The 19,585-nt window shown below is 48.5% G+C and overlaps 1 protein-coding gene across 1 annotated transcript; it reads right to left on the minus strand.

Moving 5' to 3' along the window:
• Positions 1 to 378: 378 nt before the first annotated feature.
• Positions 379 to 11,262, minus strand: LAG3 (lymphocyte activating 3). The gene is made up of 8 exons (XM_072129977.1): positions 11,143 to 11,262; positions 6,933 to 7,065; positions 5,932 to 6,149; positions 4,135 to 4,380; positions 3,775 to 4,029; positions 3,310 to 3,561; positions 790 to 908; positions 379 to 569 (listed from the first exon to the last, which is right to left on the minus strand). The coding sequence occupies exons 1-8, from the start codon at positions 11,183 to 11,185 to the stop codon at positions 486 to 488; spliced, it is 1,350 nt and encodes a 449-aa protein (XP_071986078.1). The 5' UTR covers positions 11,186 to 11,262; the 3' UTR covers positions 379 to 485.
• Positions 11,263 to 19,585: the final 8,323 nt, after the last annotated feature.

A 19,585-nucleotide genomic window follows, 5' to 3' on the forward strand; every position in this document is an offset into this window, starting at 1 on the left:
TCCAACCATAACTGCTATGTTATATTGGCCACATGACGTATAATTAGCTCTATCAGTGGTCCCCACAGAGTATAATCCCCCTATAGTCCCCAATTGGTCCCTCCTTTCAGTAGCCCCTTTACTGTAATGCCCTTCTTTTTGTATCCCCTCCCTCTTAACTTTAGTTTGGTGTTGGGGTTATACTATTTGGAAATATTGGGGGTGCTCCAGGCCCCGCCCACCTGCCGGACAAGTCCTGATAATATTATTGGTTGTTACCTGAATTATCTTCCCTTAAACTTTTATTTGATTTTCAACTTTATGAAAATGTACAAAAGAACCAAATAATAAAAAGTTACAAAAATAAATGCTAAATATTTTATATACAAAATATCACAAGGTGACAATGTCTCCCACTGTATGTAGAGGGGGCCGGGGGTCCTATACGGACGGAAGCTAAATGCAGGCAATGGCTGGATGAGGTGCAGGTGTCCGGTCCGGTGGGATCACCCGGAGGTCCACGGCTTCTGCGGCTCAGAGTCTGAAGAAATCGCTAAAGCTGTCAGAGCTGTCAGGTGAGACAGTCGCCTCTGCAGATGAGAAAGATGAGAATAATAATGTCCAGACAGGTGAAGGCATCGTCATTGGGAGACAAGCCCAAAGGGGCAAGGATCAAATTTACGGTGGCAAAGGAGTAAAAATATCCCCCAGAGGGAATGTGAGACAGGACTGCGGAATAGATGGGTTGTCCATGTAATGCCCCGAGCGCTGGGGCCTCCAGGACATGTCCTCTGCATTTCTACTACTTACCTTGTGGTTACGGAAGGAGATAAAAGCAATGACCACCAGGCAGGAGATCAGTGCGAAGATCAGGAGGAGGAGGAGGACGTGCCACCAGGTGAAGTACCCAACATCTGAAGTCTGGGCAGCTGCAAAAGAGTCAGTAATGGGAGGAGATATCAAGATGGTGGATAGTGAAGAAGATCAGAGACATCATGGAAGGACGGAGCGAAGATGGAGATCCACCATTCATGAGGCTTACGTTATGGACTTCACTGTCATAAAATACAAAGTCCATACATTCTTACAACATCTAGCAGAAACAATGTGGTAACCTATGGCTGATGGAAAACACATGGCACAGTCACGAGGGAAAGAGGTGGTGAAGATATAAGAAGAAGACGTCGTAGGAGAGAGAGGTGAAGGAGAAGACGTCGTGAGAGGAGAGAGAGATGAGGGAGAAGAAGTTGTGAGAGGAGAGAGATGAGGGAGAAGAAGTTGTGAGAGGAGAGAGAGATGAAGGAGAAGACGTCGTGAGAGGAGAGAGATGAAGGAGAAGACGTCGTGAGAGGAGAGAGATGAGGGAGAAGACGTCATGAGAGGAGAGAGATAAGGGAGAAGACGTCGTGAGAGGAGAGAGATGAAGGAGAAGACGTCGTGAGAGGAGAGAGATGAGGGAGAAGACGTCATGAGAGGAGAGAGATAAGGGAGAAGACGTCGTGAGAGGAGAGAGATGAGGGAGAAGACGTCGTGAGAGGAGAGAGAGATGAAGGAGAAGACGTCGTGAGAGGAGAGAGAGATGAGGGAGAAGAAGTTGTGAGAGGAGAGAGAGGAAGGAGAAGACGTCGTGAGAGGAGAGAGAGATGAGGGAGAAGACGTCGTGAGAGGAGAGAGATGAGGGAGAAGACGTCGTGAGAGGAGAGAGATGAAGGAGAAGACGTCGTGAGAGGAGAGAGAGATGAAGGAGAAGACGTCGTGAGAGGAGAGAGAGATGAGGGAGAAGAAGTTGTGAGAGAAGAGAGAAATAAAGGAGAAGACGTCGTGAGAGGAGAGAGAGATGAGGGAGAAGAAGTTGTGAGAGGAGAGAGATGAGGGAGAAGAAGTTGTGAGAGGAGAGAGATGAGGGAGAAGAAGTTGTGAGAGGAGAGAGATGAGGGAGAAGAAGTTGTGAGAGGAGAGAGAGATGAAGGAGAAGACGTCGTGAGAGGAGAGAGAGATGAAGGAGAAGACGTCGTGAGAGGAGAGAGATGAAGGAGAAGACGTCGTGAGAGAGATGAGGGAGAAGACGTCGTGAGAGGAGAGAGATGAAGGAGAAGACGTCGTGAGAGGAGAGAGATGAGGGAGAAGACGTCGTGAGAGGACAGAGATGAGGGAGAAGACGTCGTGAGAGGAGAGAGAGATGAAGGAGAAGACGTCGTGAGAGGAGAGAGAGATGAAGGAGAAGACGTCGTGAGAGGAGAGAGAGATGAGGGAGAAGAAGTTGTGAGAGGAGAGAGATGAAGGAGAAGACGTCGTGAGAGGAGAGAGAGATGAAGGAGAAGACGTCGTGAGAGGAGAGAGAGATGAGGGAGAAGAAGTTGTGAGAGGAGAGAGAAATAAAGGAGAAGATATCGTGAGAGGAGAGAGAGATGAGGGAGAAGAAGTTGTGAGAGGAGAGAGATGAGGGAGAAGAAGTTGTGAGAGGAGAGAGAGATGAAGGAGAAGACGTCGTGAGAGGAGAGAGATGAGGGAGAAGACGTTGTGAGAGGAGAGAGATGAAGGAGAAGACGTCGTGAGAGGAAAAAGATGAAGGAGAAGACGTCGTGAGAGGAGAGAGATGAGGGAGAAGACGTCGTGAGAGGAGAGAGATGAGGGAGAAGACGTCGTGAGAGGAGAGAGATGAGGGAGAAGACGTCGTGAGAGGAGAGAGATGAGGGAGAAGACGTCGTGAGAGGAGAGAGATGAGGGAGAAGATGTCGTGAGAGGAGAGAGATGAGGGAGAAGACGTCGTGAGAGGAGAGAGATGAAGGAGAAGACGTCGTGAGAGGAGAGAGATGAGGGAGAAGACGTCGTGAGAGGAGAGAGATGAGGGAGAAGACGTCGTGAGAGGAGAGAGATGAGGGAGAAGACGTCGTGAGAGGAGAGAGATGAGGGAGAAGACGTCGTGAGAGGAGAGAGATGAAGGAGAAGACGTCGTGAGAGGAGAGAGATGAAAGAGAAGACGTCGTGAGAGGAGAGAGATGAGGGATAAGACGTCGTGAGAGGAGAGAGAGATGAAGGAGAAGACATCGTGAGAGGAGAGAGAGATGAGGGAGAAGAAGTTGTGAGAGAAATACTATAACAAAAAAATGTGGGAAAAAATGGAAAGGAGATAAAATATTACGATAGTGACAGATGAGATCATGAGAAGTGGAAAGGAGAGACATGGAATACAACTCAATGTCACAGGGAACCTGTCAGCTGTTCTTTCTAACCCTGACATCTTTTTGGGCAGGTGTTCATCTATTTAATTGTAGAGACATTTTGGTATAATAGACTTGTCGCATCCTTAAAAAACAATGTCAGGTTTACCTTGTACGTAGACCCAATGATCCACCGCTCCTAGAATTCCATTCTTTCCATACAGTGAGCAGGTCCAGGCCCCCGAGTCCTCAGGAGCCACGTGTGGCAGGTCCACCATTGCTCCTTGAATCACTTTTCTTTGTCCATCTTGAAGAAATGGGCCGGACCATTGATACTGTTCCTTCCCGGCTGAACCACTGATGTTACACAGCAGCTGAAGGTGTGACCCTTCCTTGGTAAGCACAGGGGCCCAGGGCGACACTGAGGATCAAAAAGACACATTTCTGTATAAGAGGAAGGAGATGCAAGAAGATGGAATTCAGCGAGAGGCCTACAGAATGCTAATTCCTCCAATGAATTGACCAATGGCTACTGAAACATCGCTGTCAGATGGACCAATTCTCTCCGAGAGATAGACATGAACGGAAAGACGTCTATGAGTGATGGATGTGTAAGGAGGGGGCCACCACTGACCTTGGATCACCTTTAGCTCAATAAGTCGAGTCAGTTTTTGGTCCTTGTAGGTGGTCTCACAGCGGTAGGTTCCTGCGTCTTCTCGATTGACGTGATGGAAGACAAGGGCTTGTTTGTTGTCATTGATTTTCCTTTGATCTTTGCTCCAGTGAAATCTCAGCAGTCGCTCCGCGGGCAAATACGTGATGTTACACGGGAGCTTCAGGGACGAGCCAATGGCCGTGTAGACAGGGAGAGGATCTGGACCAGAGAGACCTGACAGAAGAAGAATCATTGGTGCACAGTGATGATTGAAGACATATCTTAGAGTCATTTTCTGCTGGACCCTCTAGTAAGTTGTTGGCCCAAATGGGAACTTACCAACCACCAAAAGGGTCACGTCAGATCTGGCCCCGTTGACCTCACAGCTCCACTTTCCATGGTCTCCTAGAGCAAGACTGGGAATGTGCAGACTATCCCCCTTCATGGATATCCGGCGGGAAGGTCGGACAGGGTTTCCATCGTGTAACCAACCAATGGAGGGGGCAGAGAGGTCGGTGCTGACAATGTGGCACTTCAGGGTGACCGAGCTGCTCTCAGGGACCGGACTTTGGGGAAACTGAGTCACTGCACAAGAAAATGATGAATGTAAGACTGAGGAGAAGACGAAACCTCCACGAATATCAGCATCTCCTTAAACGTCAGCTTTCTCATTCCTAATTTTCACCTGATGTCCAGGAGATCCCAGACGCCTCCATTGTGTGTATAGACATCTCTGGCACTTGTTTCCTTTCTTCCACCTTCAGTCTTATTACTAATGGTCTATATATAAGATCATAGCATGAAGGAAATAGTGATGGGAGCCGGGACCCTCACACTTGTTCTGTTTGATGTGTCACCCGAGTTCTGAATCCCCCAATAACAGGATGCGGGGGCGGGTGAGGGGCTGTCACACATCAGTTTCATCTATGTCCTGTTATGTGATACATTGTCACGAGTGGGGGGGGGGGGGTGCCTCATTATTTCCATGGTATACCACTATTTCGTGGTATCATCTCTGTGTAAAGTTCTGGTACATCCCACAGTTATGAGCCGCAGCCTACAGACGGCAGAAACCAGATTCTAGACTGGAATTATGGAGCTGTTCAGACACGGAGACAGATGACACTGATATCACTCCTCTGCACTTGGTCCAAAACTGCTAAATGTGACAAATACTGGGAGAAAATGGTTATATAAATATATATGGAGGGTTATATGTATATATGGAGGGTTATATATATATATGGAGGGATATATGTATATATATGGAGGGTTATATGTATATATGGAGGGATATATGTATATATGGAGGGTTATATGTATATATGGAGGGATATATGTATATATATGGAGGGTTATATGTATATATGGAGGGTTCTATATATGGAGGGTTATATGTATATATGGAGGGATATATGTATATATGGAGGGATATATGTATATATATGGAGGGTTATATGTATATATGGAGGGTTATATGTATATATGGAGGGATATATGTATATATGGAGGGCTATATATATATATATATGGAGGGTTATATGTATATATGGAGGGTTATATGTATATATGGAGGGATATATGTATATATGGAGGGTTATATGTATATATGGAGGGCTATATATATATATATATGGAGGGTTATATGTATATATGGAGGGCTATATATATATATATATATATATATATATATATATATATATGGAGGCATATGTATATATGGAGGGTTATATATATATATATATGAGGGTTCTATACTATATACACTCTCTGTTGTGGTTCTGTCCTTGATCCCTGAGCATTAGTTTGCTGACAGTTCCTAGATGTATGTTATATATAGTCATCATGTACTTTCCCTCTCCACAGGTTGTACTATACATTATGTACCATGTGCTGCCCATATAATAGCGCCATATGGTAACACTGGACATCCATAGACAAGGGGCAGATTGGGAGGGCAGGTTCTGCTTGTTTATAGCCCCACAGTCCCCCATGTAATGTGCCCTGCACTTTCCTTATCAGCGACTTATAATGTTTTATCAAATCCTCCAAAAACACTCGAGCAGAAACGTAAAGACCAGACGATCATAGACGCAACGCAGATCCAATAAACCCCAAGAACCCAGCGGTACCTACATTGTATGGTCCGGAGCGTGACCCGGCACTCCTGTCTGCTCTCCCCGTATTCCACCAGCGCACCGTACGTCCCAACATCTCGCTCCTTCAAATGTCTGAGGTGCAGGGAAAAAACTCCCTGATCGATGAGAGATTGGGGGACGGAGGCTCGAGACCAGGCCGGGCGGGAGGTGTAGGACACCCCACTGGGGAGTAACCTGTGCACCGTCCCGGGAAACCTGGGGGGAGACAAGGGAGACCCCAATAATGAAAACTCTACCCCAACACCATGTCTTACGGGTTTGTCTGGCTTTCAATTCTGCAGTTTATGGACCTTGAAGTGTCAGGAGGGGCAAATTGGGCATAATGCTAATCTCTGCCCAATGGTGAGACGCTCTCCTCCCTCGATGATTGTAGCTTCTCCTAGTGCACAGGGGGAATGTCCTCACACTGCTGTGCTCTGTGCTCTCTGTAATCATACATTGGTGTATATTCCAGGATTGTAGCTACTCCAAGTTTGCACTCACACTGCTGTGCACTTCCTCTGAGTAATTAGTGCAGCAGGCTTCTGGGTAAACACTAGAACAGTCAGTGCAGAGCAGAGGCGAGCAGCTCAATGCAGAGAGCGGAGAGCACAGCTGTGTGAGAGAAAAGCTACAGACCTAGAATGTAATCTCACACTCCAGCTACTACTATAAACCTATGATTACACATCTCTACAGGGACAAACACTGGCTGCAGATCAGTGCAGAGAGATAAGAGCACAGCAGTGTGAGGATACACTAGGAGGAGCTACAAATCCTTGAATATAAATCCATGTAGCAGTCCTGCTGCTACTACAGATATACATCTCTCCAGTGACAATGCACAACGCTGGCTGCAGTCTGCATAGTCACTCCTGCTGACAGGTTCCCCCAATGTGTAAGAGAATAGATTTTATACCCAGCGACCACCAGAAGGATAGAATCAGATAAATCATAAAGAAGATATTTACAAGTCATGTGACTATAACTATCCCTTACCGATCCTTCCTCCACCAGTGCACGCGACTTGTAGGGTATTTGTTCCGATGTTCTGCTTCCACCTGAGACTTCTTCATGGCACAAGGTAGAACGACATGGCCGCCCAGGACGCCAGTAACAAGCTCAGCAGAAGCTGGAGAGAGGCAAAGCAGGTGAGATAGAGAAATGCTCCTCCACTTCAGAACCACAACTGGACCTCAGGGCTTCTGACAGGTCTCCCTATTCCCGGACAGTGATGACACCAGCATCATTCACATCATTATATAACAAAGTACAAAAAGAGTTAAATGTGGGAGATGATCTTCCTATTTATTCGCTACTCACAAGAGAGATACAACGTGGATAGACACATTTACCCAATGGATTCTAGAAAATAGAAGGACCCTTGAAGGAACGTTCTGATGGTGAATAATGAAGACTAAGTTACAGTTGTGTATGCACAGTAGGCTGGACGCCATCAGTGGTGGGCACACAGTAGGCTGGACGCCATCAGTCGTGGGCACACAGTAGGCTGGACGCCATCAGTCGTGGGCACACAGTAGGCTGGACGCCATCAGTGGTGGGCACACAGTAGGCTGGACGACATCAGTGGTGGGCACACAGTAGGCTGGACGCCATCAGTGGTGGGCACACAGTAGGCTGGACGCCATCAGTCGTGGGCACACAGTAGGCTGGACGCCATCAGTCGTGGGCACACACTAGGCTTTGGGCCATATGTGATAGACCCACGTTAGGCTGGACATCCTGGGCAGTGGACATAGAGAAGGCTTGACACCATCCTCGGTGAACACATAGTAAACTGGACACCATCAATGATGGATAAGACGGTAGGCAGGGCACCTTCAATGGTGGACACACAGTAGGCTGGATGCCATCAGTGGTAGAAACACAGCAGTAGAATGGACATCATCACTGGTAGACACAGAGTACGTTACACACCATCAGTAGTGGAATAAAACAGTAGTGTAAATGCCATCAGCAGTGGGCACACAGTAGTCAACATACCATCAGTGTTGGACAAACCATATGACACATTAGTGATGGTCACACATTATTGGTCAATATCATCGGAGGATACACAGAAGAATGGACACCATCAGCACTGAACACACAGTACAATGAAAACCATCTAAAATGGATACACAGTAGACTAGACCCCATGAACGGTGGACACACAATAGACTGGACCCCATTAGAGGTGGACTGCACTCCATCAGTGGTGAACACACAAAAGGCTGCATCAGTGGTGGACATAGAGTAGATTGAACGCCATCAGTGGTGAACACACCATAGACTGGACGCCATCAGTGGTGGACAAAGAGTAGACTGAACGCCATCAGTGGTGAACACACCATAGACTGGATGCCATCAGTGGTGGACACACCATAGACTGGACGCCATCAGTGGTGAGCATAGAGCAGACTGGACGCCATCAGTGGTGAGCATAGAGTAGACTGGACGCCATCAGTGGTGGACATAGAGTAGACTGGACGCCATCAGTGGTGAACATAGAGTAGACTGGACGCCATCAGTGGTGAACACACCATAGACTGGACGCCATCAGTGGTGAGCACACAATAGGCTGCATCAGTGGTGGACATAGAGTAGACTGGAGGCCATCAGTGGTGGACATAGAGTAGACTGGACGCCATCAGTGGTGAACATAGAGTAGACTGCACGCCATCAGTGGTGGACACACCATAGACTGGACGCCATCAGTGGTGAACACACCATAGACTGGACGCCATCAGTGGTGAACACACCATAAACTGGACGCCATCAGTTGTGAACACACAATAGGTTGCATCAGTGGTGGACATAGCGTAGACTGGACGCCATCAGTGGTGGACATAGAGTCGACTGGACGCCATCAGTGGTGCATATAGAGTAGGCTGGACGCCATCAGTGGTGGATATAGAGTAGGCTGGACGCCATCAGTGGTGAACACACAATAGGCTGCATCAGTGGTGGACATAGAGTAGACTGGACGCCATCAGTGGTGGACATAGAGTAGGCTGAATGCCATCAGTAGTGAACACACAATAGGCTGCATCAGAGGTGGACATGGAGTAGACTGGACGCCATCAGTGGTGGACATAGAGTAGGCTGGACCCCATCAGTGGTGGACATAGAGTAGACTGGACGCCATAAGTGGTGGACATAGAGTAGACTGGAAGCCATCAGTGGTGGACACACCATAGACTGGAAGCCATCAAGGGTGGACATAGAGTAGGCTGGACGCCATCAGTGGTGGACACACCATAGACTGGAAGCCATCAGTGGTGGACACACCATAGACTGGATGCCATCAGTGGTGAACACACAATAGGCTGCATCAGTGTTGGATATAGAGTAGGCTTAACGCCATCAGTGGTGGACATAGAGTAGTCTGGACGCCATCAGTGGTGAACACACAATAGGCTACATCAGAGGTGGACATAGAGTAGACAGGACGCCATCAGTGGTGGACATAGAGTAGACTGGATGCCATCAGTAGTGAACACACAATAGGCTGCATCAGTGGTGGACATAGAGTAGAGTGGACGCCATCAGTGGTGGACACAAAATAGGCTGCATCAGTGGTGGAAATAGAGTAGACTGAATGCCATCAGTAGTGAACACACAATAGGCTGCATCAGAGGTGGACATGGAGTAGACTGGACGCCATCAGTGGTGAACATAGAGTAGGCTGGACCCCATCAGTGGTGGACATAGAGTAGACTGGAAGCCATCAGTGGTGGACATAGAGTAGACTGGAAGCCATCAGTGGTGGACACACCATAGACTGGAAGCCATCAAGGGTGGACATAGAGTAGGCTGGACGCCATCAGTGGTGGACACACCTTAGACTGGAAGCCATCAGTGGTGGACACACCATAGACTGGACGCCATCAGTGGTGAACACACAATAGGCTGCATCAGTGTTGGATATAGAGTAGGCTTAACGCCATCAGTGGTGGACATAGAGTAGTCTGGACGCCATCAGTGGTGAACACACAATAGGCTACATCAGAGGTGGACATAGAGTAGACAGGACGCCATCAGTGGTGGACATAGAGTAGACTGGATGCCATCAGTAGTGAACACACAATAGGCTGCATCAGTGGTGGACATAGAGTAGAGTGGACGCCATCAGTGGTGGACACAAAATAGGCTGCATCAGAGGTGGACATAGAGTAGACTGGATGCCATCAGTAGTGAACACACAATAGGCTGCATCAGAGGTGGACATAGAGTAGACTGGACGCCATCAGTGGTGGACATAGAGTTGGCTGGACGCCATCAGTGGTGGACATAGAGTAGACTGGACGCCATCAGTGGTGGACATAGAGTAGACTGGAAGCCATCAGTGGTGGACACACCATAGACTGGAAGCCATCAAGGGTGGACACACCATAGACTGGATGCCATCAGTGGTGAACACACAATAGGCTGCATCAGTGTTGGATATAGAGTAGGCTTAACGCCATCAGTGGTGGACATAGATTAGTCTGGACGCCATCAGTGGTGAACACACAATAGGCTACATCAGAGGTGGACATAGAGTAGACTGGACGCCATCAGAGGTGGACATAGAGTAGACTGGATGCCATCAGTAGTGAACACACAATAGGCTGCATCAGTGGTGGACATAGAGTAGACTGGACGCCATCAGTGGTGAACACAAAATAGTCTGCATCAGTGGTAGACATAGAGTAGGCTGGACGCCATCAGTGGTGGACATAGAGTAGAATGGACGCCATCAGTGGTGGACATAGAGTCGACTGGACGCCATCAGTGGTGGACACACCATAGACTGGAAGCCATCAGTGGTGGACATAGAGTAGGCTGGACGCCATCAGTGGTGGACATAGAGTAGAAGGGACGCCATCAGTGGTGGACATAGAGTCGACTGGACGCCATCAGTGGTGGACACACCATAGACTGGAAGCCATCAGTGGTGGACATAGAGTAGGCTGGACGCCATCAGTGGTGGACCTAGAGTAGGCTGGACGCCATCAGTAGGGGACGCACCATAGACTCGAAGCCATCAGTGGTGGACATAGAGTAGGCTGGACGCCATCAGTAGGGGACGCACCATAGACTGGAAGACATCAGTAGTGGACACACCATAGACTGGAAGACATCAGTGGTGGACACACCATAGACTGGAGGCCATCAGTGGTGAACACACAATAGGCTGCAACAGTGTTGGACTCTCCTCTCTTACCTGGGATTATGGCGGAGAGCAGAAGAAGACAGATGGGTATCATCTCAATGTCTGTGAGTGTCAAGTGGTGTCCTTCTCCCCTCTTATATTAGTATGTAACACGTCACAGGCAGAATGTGCTGACTTTCTTCCCGCCTGTCACTAGAGGCAGCTGAGAAGTGACATCTCTGAGAGACAATAAAGCCACTGGAAAATGTAGACCTAGTTCTCTCGCTCTCTGCCGCCACCTCTGACTCTCTCTATGACTGGAAAATGTGAGACTGATGTTTACTAGAAAGGGAGCCCAAGAGAAGAACTAGTAACCTCATCAAGAACATCCAGATCTAAGGTCTAGACCAGGGGTAGGGAACCTGTGGCTCCGGGGGCAGATGTGGCTCGGGGGCAGATATGGCTCTTCTGATGGCTGCACGTGACTCGCAGACAAATCACTGATTAATAGCGATGGGCAGTAGGTACATCTTAGACACACACAGGGATGTTACCGCTACCTGCGTCCTTTGTGTGACCCAGGTGCCATGGCCGCACCATTGCTTAGGTGACAGCGCCCGTACAGCAGCGTCCACTCCGCTCTATGACCCAGGTGCCATTGCCTAAGCAAAGATGCCAGCGGCGCCTGTAGCATAGAGAAGAGCGCGGGAGTGATGAGAAACCACTGAAGAGAGAGCAGTTTGGTGAGTATTTCCGTGTTTTTTGGTGTGGCTACCTATCTACTGGGGGAAAGTATGTGCTGCTACTTATCTGCATTGTGCATGTGCTGTGGCAACCAATCTACTGGGGAGCATGTGCTACCTATCTACTGGGGAGCATGTGCTGTGGCTACCTATCTACTGGGGGAAAGTATGTGCTGTGGCTACCTATCTACTGGGGGAAAGTATGTGCTGTGGCTACCTATCTACTGGGGGGGCATGTGCTACCTATCTACTGGGGAGCATGTGCTACCTATCTACTGGGGAGCATGTGCTGTGGCTACCTATCTACTGGGGGAAAGTATGTGCTGTGGCTACCTATCTACTGGGGGAAAGTATGTGCTGTGGCTACCTATCTACTGGGGGGGCATGTGCTACCTATCTACTGGGGAGCATGTGCTACCTATCTACTGGGGAGCATGTGCTGTGGCTACCTATCTACTGGGGGAAAGTATGTGCTGTGGCTACCTATCTACTGAGTGGCATGTGCTGTGGCTACCTATCTACTAGGGGAAAGTATGTGCTGTGGCTACCTATCTACTGGAAGGTATTTGCTGAGGCTACTTATCTACCTTGAGCATGTGCTGTGGCTACCCATCTACTACGGAGCATGTGCTGTGACTATCCATCTACTTGGGAGCATGTGCTGTGGCTACCTATGTACTGGGGGCATGTGCTGTGACTACCTATCTACTAGGGAGCATGTGCTGAGGTGACTTCCTATCTACTGGAGGCATGTGCTGTGACTACCCATATACTAGGGAGCATGTGCTGTGACTACCTATCTACTAGGGAGCATGTGCTGTGGCTACCTATCTACTGGAGAGCTTGAGCTGTGGCTACCTATCTACTGGGGGAAATTATGTGCTGTGGCTACCTCTCTACTGGAAGGTATTTGCTGTGGCTACTTATTTACCTTGAGCATGTGCTGTGGCTACCTATCTACTGGGGAGCATGTGCTGTGGCTACCTATCTACTGGGGAGCATGTGCTGTGGCTACCTATCTACTGGGGAGCATGTGCTGTGGCTACCTATCTACTGGGGAGCATGTGCTGTGGCTACCTATCTACTGGGGAGCATGTGCTGTGGCTACCTACCTACTAGGGAGCATGTGCTGTGACTACCCATCTACTGGGGGCATGTACTGTGACTACCCATCTACTGGGGGCATGTGCTGTAACTACCCACCTACTGGGAGCATGTGCTGTGACTACCTATATACTAGGGAGCATGTGCTATGGCTACCTATCTACTGGGGGCATGTGCTGTGGCTACCTTTCTACTGGGGGCATGTGCTGTGGCTACCTAACTACTGGGGGAAAGTATGTGCTGTGGCTACCTATCTACTGGGGGAAAGTATGTGCTGTGGCTACCTATCTACTGGAAGGTATTTTCTTTGTCTACCTATCTACCTTGTGCATGTGCTGTGGCTACCTATCTACTGGGGGTCATGTGCTGTGACTACCTCTCTACTGGGGGCATGTGCTGTGACTACCTATCTACTAGGGAGCATGTGCTGTGGCTACCTATCTACTGGGGAGCATGTGCTGTGGCTACCTATCTACTAGGGAGCATGTGCTGTGACTATCCATCTACTTGGGAGCATGTGCTGTAACTACCCATCTACTGGGGGCATGTGCTGTAACTACCCATCTACTGGGAGCATGTGCTGTGACTACCTATCTACTAGGGAGCATGTGCTGTGGCTACCTATCTACTAGGGAGCATGTGCTGTGGCTACCTATCTACTGGGGAGCATGTGCTGTGGCTACCTATCTACTGGGGAGCATGTTCTGTGGCTACCTAACTACTGGGGGAAAGTATGTGCTGTGGCTACCTATCTACTGGGGTAAAATATGTGCTGTGGCTACCTATCTACTGGGGAAAATTTGTGCTGTGGCCACCTATCTACTGGAAGGTATTTTCTTTGGCTACCTATCTACCTTGTGCATGTGCTGTGGCTACCTATCTACTGGGGGTCATGTGCTGTGACTATCTATCTACTGGGGGCATGTGCTGTGACTATCTATCTACTGGGGGCATGTGCTGTGACTATCTATCTACTGGGGGGCATGCGCTGTGACTATATATCCACTGGGGGCATGTGCTGTGGCTACCTAACTACTGGGGGAAAGTATGTGCTGTGGCTACCTAACTACTGGGGGAAAGTATGTGCTGTGGCTACCTATTTACTGGAAGGTATTTTCTTTGGCTACCTATCTACTGGGGGTCATGTGCTGTGGCTACCTATCTACTGGGGGTCATGTGCTGTGACTACCTATCCACTGGGGGCATGTGCTGTGGCTACCTTTCTAATGGGGGCATGTGCTGTGACTACCTATCAACTGGGAGGCATGTGCTGTGGTTACCTATCTACTGGGGGCATGTGATGTGGCTACCTATCTACAGGGGGGCATGTGCTGAGGTTACCTATCTACTGGGGGGCATTTGCTGCGGCTACCTATCTACTGGAGGCATTTGCTGCGGTTACCTATCTACTGGGGGCTTGTGCTGTGACTACCTATCTACTGGGGAGCATGTGCTATGGCTACCTATCTACTGGGGAGGCATGTGCTATGGCTACCTATCTACTGGGGAGGCATGGGCTATGGCTACCTATCTACTGGGAGGCATGTGCTGTGACTACCTATCTACTGGGGGGCTTGTGCTGTGACTACCTATCTACTGGGGGGCATGTGCTGCGGTTAACTATCTACTAGGGAGCATGTGCTGAGGTGACTTTCCATCTACTGGGGGCATGTGCTGTGACTACCCATCGACTGGGGAGCATGTGCTGTGACTACCTATCTACTAGGGAGCATGTGCTGTGGCTACCTATCTACTGGAAGGTATTTGCTGTGGCTACTTATCTACCTTGAGCATGTGCTGTGGCTACCTATCTACTGGGGAGCATGTGCTGTGGCTACCTATCTACTGGGGAGCATGTGCTGTGGCTACCTATCTACTAGGGAGCATGTGCTGTGACTACCCATCTACTGAGGGCATGTGCTGTGGCTACCTATATACTGGGGGCATGTGCTGTAACTACCCATCTACTGGGAGCATGTGCTGTGGCTACCTATCTACTAGGGAGCATGTGCTGTGACTACCCATCTACTGGGGGCATGTGCTGTAACTACCCATCTACTAGGGAGCATGTGCTGTGACTACCCATCTACTGGGGGCATGTGCTGTAACTACCCATCTACTGGGGGCATGTGCTGTAACTACCCATCTACTGGGGGCATGTGCTGTAACTACCCATCTACTGGGAGCATGTGCTGTGGCTACCTATCTACTAGGGAGCATGTGCTGTGGATACCTATCTACTGGGGAGCATGTGCTGTAGCTACCTAACTACTGGGGGAAAGTATGTGCTGTGGCTACCTATCTACTGGAAGGTATTTTCTTTGGCTACCTATCTACCTTGTGCATGTGCTGTGACTATCTATCTACTAGGGGGCATGCTCTGTGACTATATATCCACTGGGGGCATGTGCTGTGGCTACCTTTCTACTGGGGGCATGTGCTGTGACTACCTATCAACTGGGAGGCATGTGCTGTGGTTACCTGTCTACTGGGGGCATGTGCTGTGGCTACCTATCTACTGGGGGAAAGTATGTGCTGTGGCTACCTATCTACTGGGGGTCATGTGCTGTGACTACCTATCTACTGGGGGCATGTGCTGCGGCTACCTATCTACTGGGCGGCATGTGCTGAGGTTACCTATCTACTGGGGGGCATGTGCTGCAGTTATGTATCTATTGGGAGGCATGTGCTGTGGCTACCCATCTACTGGAGGCATTTGCTGTGGTTACCTATCTACTGGGGGGCTTGTGCTGTGGCTACCTATCTACTGGGGGGCATGTGCTGCGGTTACCTATCTACTGGGGGGCATGTGCTGCGGTTACCTATCTACTGGGGGGCATGTGCTGCGGCTACCTATCTATTGAGGGACATGTGCCGTGGCTACCTAGCTACTGGGGAGTTTGTGCAAATTGTATGACTTTCACAGAATTACATTTTAAAATAGGCTCTCTCAGCAAAAAAGGTTCCCGACCCCTGGTCTAGAACTACAGACTACGGAACCAGAACCAGCCCAAGCATAGAATATTATCTAGAGGATATCAGATATAATAGCCAAAGCATTCAATGCCCGTGTGCTGCTCCAAAAGCTGACATGATAGAGTCTTGTATTCGTAAAGTCATGGCTCTAGAAAATAGTTGTATTTTAGGACAATAGCCACTGAACAAAGACCCAATAGAAAGCACAAAATAGGCTTTTACTTCGGACAACTGACAATTATTGCAATATTCAAAGTTGACCCCCTGAAGAAAAGACTACTCAAGATTGTAGAGTTCAACGCTAGCCCTAGGTGGACATGATGGAGTGCTTGCTAAGGATCTAAGTTGGACTTGGGTGCTAGGGATCTAGGATGGACTTAGCTGCAAGGGATCTAGGATGGACTTGGGTGCTAGGGATCTAGGATGGACTTGGGTGCTAGGGATCTAGGATGGACTTGGATGCTAGGGATCTAGGATGGACTTGGATGCTAGGGATCTAGGATGGACTTGGGTGCTAGGGATCTAGAATGGACTTGGGTGCTTGGGATCTAGGATGGACTTAGCTGCAAGGGATCTAGGATGGACTTGGCTGCTAGGGATCTAGGATGGACTTGGATGTTAGGGATCTAGGATGGACTTGGATGCTAGGGATCTAGGATGGACTTGGCTGCTAGGGATCTAGATGGACTTTGATGCTTGGGATCTTGGATGGACTTGGATGCTAGGGATCTAGGATGGACTTGGGTTCTAGAGATCTTGGATGGATTTGGATGCCAGGGATCTAGGATGAACTTGGATGCTAGGGATCTTGGATGGACCTGGATGCTAGGGATCTAGGATGGCCTTAGCTTCAAGGAATCTAGGATGAACCTGGATGCTAGGAATCTAAGATGGACTTAGCTGCTAGGGATCTAGGATGGACTTGGGTGCTAGGGATCTAGGATGGTCTTGGGTGCTAGGGATCTAGAATGGACTTGGGTGCTAGGGATCCAGGATGGACTTGGGTGTTAGGGATCTAGGATGGACTTGGGTGCTAGGGATCTAGGATGGACTTGGGTGCTAGGGGTCTAGAATGGACTTGGATGCTAGGGATCTAGGATGGACTTGGATGCTAGGGATCTAGGATGGACTTGGCTGCTAGGGATCTAGGATGGACTTGGCTTCTAGGGGTCTAGAATGGACTTAGCTGCTAGGGATCTAGGATGGACTTGGGTGCTAGGGATTTAGGATGGACTTGGCTGCTAGGGATCTAGGATGGACTTGGCTGCTAGGGATCTAGGATGGACTTGGATGCTAGGGGTCTAGAATGGACTTGGATGCTAGGGGTCTAGAATGGACTTGGATGCTAGGGATCTAGAATGGACTTGGATGCTAGGGATCTAGGATGGACTTGGATGTTAGGGATCTAGGATGGACTTGGATGCTAGGGATCTAGGATGGACTTGGCTGCTAGGGATCTAGGATGGACTTGGATGCTAGGGATCTAGGATGGACTTGGCTGCTAGGGATCTAGGATGGACTTGGATGTTAGGGATCTAGGATGGACTTGGATGCTAGGGATCTAGGATGGACTTGGCTGCTAGGGATCTAGGATGGACTTGGCTGCTAGGGATCTAGGATGGACTTGGATGCTAGGGATCTAGGATGGACTTGGATGCTAGGGATCTAGGATGGACTTAGCTGCAAGGGATCTAGGATGGACTTGGGTGCTAGGGATTTATGATGGACTTGGGTGCTAGGGATCTAGGATGGACTTGGCTGCTAGGGATCTAGGATGGACTTGGATGTTAGGGATCTAGGATGGACTTGGATGCTAGGGATCTAGGATGGACTTGGCTGCTAGGGATCTAGGATGGACTTGGCTGCTAGGGATCTAGGATGGACTTGGATGCTAGGGATCTAGGATGGACTTGGATGCTAGGGATCTAGGATGGACTTAGCTGCAAGGGATCTAGGATGGACTTGGGTGCTAGGGATCTAGGATGGACTTGGCTGCTAGGGATCTAGGATGGACTTGGATGTTAGGGATCTAGGATGGACTTGGATGTTAGGGATCTAGGATGGACTTGGATGCTAGGGATCTAGGATGGACTTGGATGCTAGGGATCTAGGATGGACTTGGATGTTAGGGATCTAGGATGGACTTGGATGCTAGGGATCTAGGATGGACTTGGATGTTAGGGATCTAGGATGGACTTGGATGTTAGGGATCTAGGATGGACTTGGATGTTAGGGATCTAGGATGGACTTGGATGCTAGGGATCTAGGATGGACTTGGATGCTAGGGATCTAGGATGGACTTGGATGTTAGGGATCTAGGTTGCATCTATGGAATATGGTGTAAACCTCCATGCTTCTCATTACCCAAAAGTCAAGGGGAAGAAAACAACCAACTTTGGCCGCTCTCCCTCTACGGGGCTCATAGCAGCTTTTGTGGGCTGCATCAATGGTTGATACACACTTTCATGCTGAGACCACATTTTACAAGATCATAATAAACAGTTGCAAAGTTTTATAGGATTGTCCCAAATTATAGGTGACAAACTCAAATAGTCCTGTCCAAATACAAATCAGTGCTCTAAAGTTGGCACAATCCTGGGGACGGGAGTTATAGGCAACCAATTTTTACCAATGAAATGTTGATATAACTAAGAGACAGATCTGTCGCTCTTCGCTGGAAAAATATTACAAAAACAAATTTAGTGCCAAACTTACAGAATATTACGGTTTTTATTGAAAGATCTGGTGACCTGCGGCGGCTTCCTGCAGAATAATAACTCTCTAAGGTTCTGTATGTGACGGTGTGAATGCAGCTCCGGGGGCGTCTTTGTTCACAGCTGAATCTTCCATCTGGGCGCAACCACATAAAAAAACCACAGCTCACTGCACAATAATAAAGTACACGAGAGTCGGAGGAAGGGTAACACCACACAGACTTATAGGGAAATTTACCCCCCCCCCCCCTTTACCAGATGATACTATACTCATGTCTTAAAGGAACATTTAAAGGGAACCAGTCATCCCAGGAAGCTACTAGATACCTCATGAAGGGTATAAATGTCCTTTCCCTCTTATATGTGAAATTGCACTTGTTTACCTATAAGAAAAATCTCATACAAAGTCAAGTGAAAATGAGCAGAGAAGAGTCAGACAAGTCAAGTTTAGCGGCTAAGGTTCTATAGTATCTATACTAGTTGTACCTATATCTATATTATCAATAGAGAGGGGCAAATCTGTTGAAATTCGGTTTGTCCCAATTCGCTGAATTTTTCGAAAAAATTTGATTTGACCCGAATCGTATCATGACGAATCACGATAAAAACCAGGTATTTCCTGGCTGCGGAGAGCCTGTAGGGTGTTGTAGAACGTTGTGTCATGTATAAATATGCATAGGGAGCCCGGATGGGTCTTCAGACAATGCTGTGTTTTAGTATGAGCATCACAGAAAAACGGGGCAAGTAATCAATATAGAGGAAAGTTAACACATCTAAATAGATCAGTTAACAAAATAGAAGAGGAAAGCAGATGTGTTTGCAGCCAGATCTTGTGCAGTGAGCTCTGCAGATTTTTGTGGCAGATAACTTTTAAAAAAGCATCAGGAAAGCGAGTGTGTGAGCTTGGCGGCGAGTGTGCATTGATCCTCAGTGTGTGCAGTGTCTTAAGTGTGACTTACGTTTAAGGGACTTAAGTTT

The sequence above is a fragment of the Engystomops pustulosus genome, chromosome 11 (genome assembly GCF_040894005.1).
Source record: "Engystomops pustulosus chromosome 11, aEngPut4.maternal, whole genome shotgun sequence".
NCBI classification, from domain to species: Eukaryota; Metazoa; Chordata; class Amphibia; order Anura; family Leptodactylidae; genus Engystomops; species Engystomops pustulosus.

Excerpts from the sequence above, each read along its gene's own strand:
- LAG3 (XM_072129977.1), bottom strand. The coding sequence starts at position 11,185 with ATGATACCCATCTGTCTTCTTCTGCTCTCCGCCATAATCCCAG. Across the intron at positions 6,150-6,932 it reads CACTGGTGGAGGAAGGATCG|GTTTCCCGGGACGGTGCACA; the intron begins GTAAGGGATAGT and ends GTCTCCCCCCAG. Across the intron at positions 570-789 it reads TCTCCTTCCGTAACCACAAG|AGGCGACTGTCTCACCTGAC; the intron begins GTAAGTAGTAGA and ends TCTCATCTGCAG.